Source organism: Sturnus vulgaris, chromosome 26 (assembly GCF_052056855.1).
Source record: "Sturnus vulgaris isolate bStuVul1 chromosome 26, bStuVul1.hap1, whole genome shotgun sequence".
Lineage (NCBI taxonomy): Eukaryota > Metazoa > Chordata > Aves > Passeriformes > Sturnidae > Sturnus > Sturnus vulgaris.
In genome coordinates, this window is record NC_142268.1 from 3,421,049 (window position 1) to 3,429,827 (window position 8,779).

General features: G+C 60.5%; 1 protein-coding gene and 1 long non-coding RNA gene across 4 annotated transcripts; one reads left to right on the plus strand and one right to left on the minus strand.

Annotated features, from left to right (window-relative positions):
- Positions 1 to 1,924: 1,924 nt before the first annotated feature.
- On the minus strand, positions 1,925 to 7,063 carry IL12RB1 (interleukin 12 receptor subunit beta 1). The gene is made up of 15 exons (XM_088179391.1): positions 6,864 to 7,063; positions 6,378 to 6,495; positions 6,129 to 6,298; positions 5,895 to 6,046; positions 5,343 to 5,385; positions 5,116 to 5,226; positions 4,950 to 5,032; positions 4,651 to 4,876; positions 4,388 to 4,558; positions 4,207 to 4,308; positions 3,979 to 4,119; positions 3,744 to 3,887; positions 3,511 to 3,607; positions 3,350 to 3,431; positions 1,925 to 3,249 (listed from the first exon to the last, which is right to left on the minus strand). The coding sequence occupies exons 1-15, from the start codon at positions 6,907 to 6,909 to the stop codon at positions 2,830 to 2,832; spliced, it is 2,106 nt and encodes a 701-aa protein (XP_088035517.1). The 5' UTR covers positions 6,910 to 7,063; the 3' UTR covers positions 1,925 to 2,829.
- Positions 3,101 to 5,612, plus strand: LOC148221204 (uncharacterized). Of its 3 annotated transcripts, none has more exons than XR_015808549.1 (4): positions 3,101 to 3,673; positions 3,981 to 4,178; positions 4,415 to 4,843; positions 5,122 to 5,612. It is a non-coding gene; the product is annotated as an uncharacterized LOC148221204 (long non-coding RNA). The 3 variants fall into 3 exon arrangements; XR_015808548.1 differs by having other exon boundaries at positions 4,415 to 4,646; positions 4,776 to 5,612; XR_015808547.1 differs by having other exon boundaries at positions 4,415 to 5,612.
- Positions 7,064 to 8,779: the final 1,716 nt, after the last annotated feature.

The window sequence follows — 8,779 nt, forward strand, 5'->3', positions numbered from 1 at the left end:
TTGGATATTAGGAAAAATTTCTTCATAGAAACGGTTGTCAAGCACTGGCACAGGCTGCCCTGGGCAGTGGTGGAGTCACCAGCCCTGGAGGGATTTAAAAGCTGTGTGGCTTTGGCACTTGGGGACATGAGTTAGTGGTGGGCTTGGCATTGCTGGGTTAGAAGTTGGACTTGATGATCTAAGAGGGCTTTTCCAACCTTAACAATCCTGTGGTTCTGTAAAATCAGGGAGCCAAGAGCAAATCCCCAGGCTGTCACCACCTCCCTGCAGCTCCTTCTGGCTGCCCCACCTGCTTCCTCGGGATGCAGTGCTGAATTTTCCACTCCACAAGAGCAAGTGGAACCAGGTCAATCCGTGTACACATGTCCCCATTTGCTTCTGGGAACACAGCACAGGGACCCTGTGAGAATAGGGAGAAGAGGGATTTTTCCCTTTAGGGCAGAGATGCTCCATGCAAAATGCCATTGTAGCCAGTGGTGTGTGGGCAGTGCTGGCACCGTTGGGTGTGAACAGGGAACCCCATGGGGTGACTTTGGGGTCGATGCATCCTAATGACACTGGGCTGGCCTTTGTCTTCCCTGCTGGGATGGATTTTGGCTGCTTATCCCAGGGCTGTCCTGGAAGGAGTGTCCCTTTGGTGTAATGAGTCCTCTGCTGAGTGTAATGAGTTGTCCTCAGGCTGTGGGTGGCAGTGGCTCTTGCCAGGCCTAACCAATGCCCTGTGGCACGTCTGGGTGCTGTGCTGGGGTAGAGGAGCAGGCAAGGTCACATCCTGGCTGCGAAAGCTGGCCTGGTGGCTGTCCTTGGGTCACCAAGCTCAGCATGGCGCCTGGGGACCCATTTGGAAACCAGTCCTGTGAAATTTAAACTAATTAGCAAGTCCTGAGCTGCTCGCTAGCACTAATTGGCAAGCCTGGCTTGATTAGTTTTCCCTGGCACGTCCATGGCTCCACATGACACCGTGTTCCTGGCAGGGCACTGCCCAGCTCGGGACACATGTGGGAACAGAGCCACTGGTGGGGACAGGGCCATCTCTGAAGGTGTCAGAGGGGATGTGAGTGGCACCATGGATGGGATGGATCCCTGAGGAGTGACCCCATGGGGGCAGTGAGGGGGCTCTCATGTCCCCTCCCTGCCCAGGGTGTTTTCAAGGCAGTGGCCAGGCCTGGCTGTCCTGCTGTGAACTCGGCCCATGAGCTGGAATGATTAACTGGCATCGGTGCTGGCCCCGAGCCGGGCCGTGTTTACTGCTGCCACCCAACCATGCTGAGCTTCCAGTGACCCTCGCGCTTTCCCTCATGGCTCTGACCCCCCCAAAACCGGCTGTAAACAGGGGCCGAGGCTGAAACCCGAGTGTGCCCGTAACCAGATACTTCCTCCACGTGTGCCTGGTGTGCTCTGAAGAGAGCCTGGCGTCACCCAAATCCCAGCAAAATCCCTAAATCTGATCTCTGCTCTGTGTTTCTGTGTGGCAGCATGCCAGATCTTCCCCCTCCAGCCGAACCCCAGGGATTTGGGGGCCTGGAGAGGCAAAAGTTTCCGGGCACAGGGGCCTGGCACAGACACTGACGCACACTCCTGACACACGCAGGGAGGGAACGGTGCATTTGCTCTGCCAAGAGGTTGGGAATCGCCGTGGGGACGTGGGGCTGGTGCCACCTCGTGGCTCCACCAGCAGCTGAGCCGGGCTGGACGCGCCGCTCAGGACAGCGCTGGTGACCCGGTGATGGGGGTCCCTCGTGTGCCCATCTGGATGAGACCCCCAGCCATGGGAGCGACAGCACCGCAACCGCCTCATCCCTGGAGCGCTGGGAATGGCCATAAATCCAACCCCGGCTGTCCCTGGCCGAGGCCGGGGTGAAGGTGAGCCCTGGTGCTCTCTCCTCTCGGCATCGCCGCTGTTTCCTCCCGCGGGTGCCGCTGCTGCGAGCGCAATTTGAGTGAAATACTTTGCAAAACACGAGTGGAGCCAAGAGCTGCAGCGGAGGCCGAGTGTCAGTGGCTGAGACACCGCGGCTGTACCGGCGCTGCCGCACCTGGATTTCCCCGTGTTACTAAACTCAAGTAGCTTTTAGGTTTTTAAGGTTTTTTTTTGCCCTCTCAGCAAGTAAACACCGCTGCGCCAGGCAGAGAAAACCACAAATCGCTTTTCATCTCCAGTTCTGTCCCTGATAAGGCTCGAGGCGGCCCCACGGGAAGGGGCTGGGGGGGCCCCCATGGATCACCCCCGTCCCGGCTGCCTGGCTGCGTCCTCCACAGCGCCGTGGATTGAATCTCTGTTCTAAATGCTTGTTGTAATCTGCTCTGGTCAGGCGAGGAAAAACCATCTCAGCCCTGCTGCTTTGTGCAGTTATTTTAATTTTTTTAAATCTGTTTTTTTTTTCCTTTTTTTTTTTTTTTTTTCACACTTTAAATTTTTTTTTTGCAGGTAGTTGGTGTTTGGTGCTGGGGCTTTTTGCGTCCCCACCAGGATACTGATTCCAGAGGTAGCAGCCGGCTGGGATGAAGCTCTGCCTCCTCCCAATCCAGGCGTGGAAATACCCTCGGTCCTGGCCCGACTCTGCAGCCGCTTCTGCTCGGGTTTTATCGCCGGTGAAAAGTTGAGGCTACAAATTGCGTGGCCAAAACTTGTCCCGGTGCAATGCTGCATCCAGAGGCATCGCCTTCCGTGTCCTGGAAACCAGAAAACCCCCTGAAAGTGCTGGTACCACCCACGGACTGGGCACTCAGCATCCCACACGGACACTCCGCATTCCATGGGACACCGCCGTGCCCTTCCTGCCGTCCAGCCCCGCTGCTCCAGCCTGGTGATGGCTACGGCACCGACTTCTACGGCGAGGGATCGCGTCCTTCCTCATCCCTGATGATGATGGGTTTGTCGGAGATGAGCAGGGCAATGGGGAGCAGCGGCTGGTGCAGCCCCTGCCTTCCCTCCTCCTCCTCCTCCTCCTCCTTCTCTCCGGGTGGGTGCTCGGTGCAGCTGGTGCTGCCGGAGGCTGGAGATCCCAGCGGGCTCCTCATGTCCTGCTTGCGGTAGGCGAAGGGCAGCTCGTCCCCACAGCCCGGCGGGGACACCAGAGCTGCCGGGGGCTGTTCCAGCGCGGGGCCGGGCTGCGGCACGTCGGGCTCGGCCACCGCAGCCTGGGTGCCCGTGTCTGTCGTCTCCTCCCTGGGATCCGGCTCCAACATCAGCAGCTCGGCTGGGTCGAACCTCTCCACGGGCTCCAGGAGGCCTCTCCGGGGCTGGCCCTAAGGGTTGGGTGGGTTTGGGGTGGAACATCCCGTGCCAGGGCTGAGCATGGACGTTTGAGGCTGTGGGATCTGTCCCCTCCTGCACCTTACACCTCACCTGGCTCATCTCGTCGGCCGAAAACTGGATGGCTTTGCTGCCCATGGGCTTGGGAAGGGGTGGGAAGAGGAGACGGCGAGCCCTGGGGAGGGAGTGGTTGATGAGGGGTGGTAATGGTGGGGGTGGCCTGAGCGGCTTTGGGGACGTGGGTGCCCTGTCACCTCTTTTTGGTCAGGTGGTAGACGGCAGCTGCAGCGGGGAGACCAAGCGAGATGCCCAGGTACTTCAGATTGCCTTTCCACACTTCTCCCTGGGAACCTGGGGATAGGCATGGCTGAGTGGTGACATTCCGGCCCCCAACAGGGACACAGGAGACGTTTTGGGGTGAGGGCGAGCACACAGTGGAGAGAACACCCCATGGGGAGCGGGGAGGGCACGGGGTCTCAACCATTACCCAGCGCCTTGGTCTGGAAGCGCCACCAAGCGCTGCAGGTCCCCTCGCTGTCCTCTGTCACCTCCCAAACACCCACCCTGTAGGCTGTGCCAGGCTGGAGGTTTTGGAGGGTGTAGTTTGATGCCGTGGCATTCACTTCGCTGTCTGGGCGAACAAAACCGAATGTGGGGCAGTCTGGCGGCTGCCTGCGGGCAGCACCCTCCTCCTGCCCCATGGGGATGGGGGTCTCACTCACAGGTCACGTTGTCCCCCTCGGCCGAGTGGCAGATGAGGTACTTGGCCAGCGCGCCGGGACAGGCGGCACGTGGGGACGGTGTCCACTGGAGGACAACTGCGACATCTCCCGTGCTGATGTTGATGGGCACGACCAGCGAATCTGCGTGCAAAAAAACCCGGGGGATTATTTCCGGAGAGCCCTTTCTGGAGTGAAGCCAGGTGAGGACGCTCCAGCTCTCACACACACCGTTGCTGTTGTAGCGGTGCCACAGGGCGAAGGTGGCCCAGCCGCGCTCCTCGTCCCAGCCGTGCACGGCCAGGCGGTGACAGCCCGGCGCTCCCAGCGCTCCTGGGGAGGAACCGGGGTGCTGCTTAGACCCTCTGACCCCGGCTGGGGGGACAGCGGGGGGCTTGGGGCGCTCCCTTGCCTCTCTGCACGTGGCTGCTGTTGGCAGGGAATTCCTGCAGGATGCAGACTCCCTGTTTGGGAGGCCCTGGCAGTGTCTGCTGCTCGAAGCAGAAGGCATCGCCAGGGACCGGCGCTTCCCACTGCGCAGTCACGGTGCCTCCGGCCACGCTGATCTCCTTGAAGCTGAGATCTGGGATGAAACGAGAGATTTTCGGGGTAGATGGAAAAAATAACGCCCTGAGGGCTTCCAGGGGAGCTCAGCATTTCTAGAGGGGCAGGTACCCGCACGCTGCTCTGCCGGCACACGGAGCTGCTGCGCCGGCCCCGGCCCCGCGGCATTGACCGCGGACAGCAGGATTTCGTATTCAGCCCCCGACAGGGTGAGGTTGTGCTCTGTCTCCTCCCAGCGCAGCTCCACAGTGTCCTCCTCATCTGACTCTGCACAGCCACACGCCAACATGTGGACGTCCAGCTTGTAGGTGACATCCCTTTGCTCCTTGAGGACTGGCTGGAAAAGGGCGTGACTTGGGGGATGAAATAGTAGGGGACACCCAGGAGGGCCCCCAGGGACGCCACTGTACCTGCCAGCTCAGCCTCAGCACCCGCTGCCCATCTCTCCCCAGTTTGCCCAGCTGATGGCTCAGCACTGGGCTCCCCAGGATTTCTGCAGGAGGAACAAGGCTGACTGAGCCATCAACATTTTTGGGAGCTGTTGGGATCTCACCAGGCTCCTCTCCTCTTCCTCACCCTCAGGAACAGAGATGTTGCTGCTCCAGTCACTCCAGTAGCTGCTCCAGTGGGGAAACTTTTGCCTGAGCTGGACCACGAAAGTGCCATTGACCCCCAGGGCACAGGTCACTAGAGAGGGGTGGCAGGGTCAGCTGGGGGGGTGACCCCTCCTTTCCCTGACTTTTGGCCATGCTGAGGAGCACCCCCGGGAGATGGTCCCCAACCACCCCACAGGATAAACCAACCTGAGACATTTCCACCTGTCGCCATCACAGTCTCACATGTCACCTGCAGAGAGAACCAGGCATGGAGACACCCACCCAGTAAAACCTGTATTTTACTGGGACATCAGTGCTGCCCTGTGATCCCCAAATATCCCAGGGGCTGGGAGAGCCAAACAGTGCAGGGTTCATGGTAGCCAGGGGTCCCCTCAATTCTGGGACCCTCCTGGCAGAAACTGAGAGGGATGCGGGGGTCCCCAGCTATGAGAGCTTCACTAAAAACAAGCATCCGGATTTGCTCTGTTGTCGTCATTAGTATAATCTGGGGTTTTGTCTGTGTAATCCCCGAGAATCCTGTTATGGGCAGCAGCAGGATCCCGCAGCCAGAGGACAAGGCAGAGCTGACAACACAGTGAAACAGATGGGACACAGCTGGGTTGGGGGGGACAGTGACATCACTGAGCCCCCACACGCCCTGGGCTGCCGTGGTGCTCCTGACTGTCCTGTCACTCACTTCCAGCTCCAGCAAACAGCGTTTTTACCTGTCTCCAGTTTTTACCTGTCTCCAGTTTTTACCTGTGTCCAGCCGCTGTCTCCCACCCTCCAGAAGCGACCCTCATGCTGTGGTGGCTGCTCCAGGCCACGGCACTGTGGCTGTGGCACCTGCACTCTCAGCAGGCCACCAGTCTTGGAGAAAAGCATCCCAGTAGGAGGTGGATCCAGTTTGACTGGAAAGATGAGGCGGTTTTGGGTGGTCTGGCAGTTTTTAGTGCCGGTGCTGGCTGCCAGCCTGGTCCCTGGGGCACTCACCAGCCTTGTTGAGGTAAAGGGTGTGGTTGGGGGTCCTGCGGACCTGGTCTCCCCAGCGTGCCTCCACCCAGGCCGTGGTGTTCTCTAAGATGTACACTTGGCCATGCGGGGGGCTGTAGTTGGTCACCGTGCCCACCTGGAACCGGCGGCATCGGCTGCGCCTCTCAGAGCTGGGGAGGGAGCGGGCACAGGGGTGGGATCCGGACACATCCCATGGGCTCCCCCTCCCCGCCGTGCTGCCCAACTCACCAGAAGTTCAGGACGTAGGAGGTGCTGCCGGCGGGGCCGAGAGGCGGCCAGGAGCAGTGGAAAAGCTTGGGGGTGCTGCATTTCTTCCAGCAGGAGACTTCGTGGGCTGCCACGGTGCCTGCGGGACACGGCAGTGGCTGGAGGCTCCTGCATCCCAAACTCCATCCCTTGCATGCAGGGAGCAGTGGTGTGGCTGTTGCCTGCTTGCCATGCTGCTCAACGGAGAATCAGAGCAGCTGCACCAGCGATTCTCACCCCAAGCCCCCGTGTTCCCCCTCCCCGGTGATGGATGCGGCGCTGGCCGGTGCCACTCGCCCCGGCTCCTGCCTCTGTCAACCATCTTCACCATCTTTACTCCGTCCCTGCGGTTTTGGTTGAGTATCTCCATCTCTCTTCGGGAGCTCCCCAGGTCTTATCACCCCCGAATCATTCATTGAAAGTCTTCTGAAGTTATCTCTCATCTCCCAGCACCGCAGGAGCACTTACCGCCGTGCGCCAGGGCGGCCAGCGCCGCCAGCAGCCACCCCAGCATGGCCCACCCGGGCTGTCCCACAGCGGATCCGGGCTCCGCTGCCCAATCCCCCGGCACCCCTGGGTGTCCCTCTCGGGCGTGGCGGCAGCCCCAGTGCTCAGCGCAACTTCCCGCGCTTGGGGTTTCCTCTTCTGCTGAGACTGTGCCGTTCCCAGGCAGGGCAGAGCCCTAGATGTGAGTGCATGCCCCACTTTTACCAAAAACAAAAGAGAAAGCAACCAAAATATCCCCTTTTTTTGCAGGCACGGCTGCCGGGATGAGGCCGACCCTGCCCCGCGGCTGCACCGCATGTCCCGGGCGCGCCACGTGCCCCGGCACGGCAGAAGCGCAAGGTAAGCGAAAGATGAGTCTTGGGGTTTTTGGTGGGTGGTTTTTTCTTTTTTTTTTTTTTTTTCACACAGCGTGTTTCTGGTCCTTTGCCCGTAACTGGGTGTATTTCCAGTGGCTGCTCCAAGGTTAGGGTTCTCCGGGATTTTGTGGGGGGGACTGTTGTGCTCGTCCCCGGAGCCTCTCATTGCCTGCGCCGAGAGAACAAAGCCCCAGTGAGGCGGGAGAGCGCGGTGGCACCGGGGCACCAGAGCCGTGTGACGGGGCGGGAGAGCCGGGACGGTGGAGCCGGGTGGCACCGAGGGCCGTGCACAGAGTGCCCTTGTTCCCGCAGAAAGCGGCCCCTTGTGTGGCCCCTGCTCGGGGCCGGAGGGCGGCGGTGGCGGGAGTGTCCCTGTGCTGGGACAGCGTGGGCATGGCCGGGCTGGGGACACAGAGGGTCCCCTGGCACCTCCTGACTCTCCGTGTGCCCTCCCTGTGTGTCCCCCTGTCCTGTCCGCGGTGGGGGTACACACCAGGCTGTGCTGTGCCAAACTGGACTGTGAGGGCTTTGCTGTGCCACGACAGACAGCAGGACTGGGCTGGACTGGGCTGTGCCATGCTGAACCAGGCCATGCTAAGCTATGCCATGCTGGACCATGATGTGCCAGGCTTGGCCGTGCCATGTTGGACTGTACTGGGCAGTGGTGCCCCAGGCCACACACTCTGTGATGCACTGTGGCAACCAGGGCAGACCTTGGCTGGACCACACCAAGCCCCCAGCCCCACATCCCGCTGTGCCAGCCCCAGGCCTTGCCATGCTGGGCTTTACCTTATCAGCAGACTGTGCCAGCCTCAGGCCATCATGTGTGTGCCACAGCTGATGTGCTGGACTGTGTCCAGCCAAAAAGATTGTGCCAGGTCTGGGCTGTCTCATGCTGTGCCGTGCAGGCCTGCGCTGTGCCGTGCCATGCTGTGCCGTGCCATGCTGTGCCATGACGTGGCAGACTCTGTAGTGCCAGGATGTGCTGAGCCAGGCAGACTGTGCCAGCCTTTGCCAACCCCATGATGTGCTGTACTGTGCCATGCCATGCCATGCCATGCCATGCCATGCCATGCCATGCCATGCCATGCCATGCCATGCCATGCCATGCCATGCCATGCCATGCCATACCAGACTGTGCCATACTGGGCTCTACTGAGCCAAGCAGACTGTGCCAAACCCAGAATGCACCATGCCCTGTTACCCCCACACCCTGCCATACCCATACCCTGCCAGTCCTGTGCCAGTCCCATGTTGTGCCAGCCCCATGCCATGTCAGCCTCATGCCTTCCTGTCTGATGTTGTGCTGTGTCATTCCAGCCCTGGGCCATGTGGGTCTCCTCCCCTGTGCTGTGCCATCCCCAGGCCAGGCCAGCCCCATGCTGTGTTGTGCCAGCCCAATGTTGTGTTGTGCCAGCCCAATGCTGTGCCATTCCCAGGCCATGCTGTGCCACACCACCTTATGCTGTGTTGTGCCGATCCCAGGCCGTGCCAGCCCCATGCTGTGCTGTGCTGTGCTAT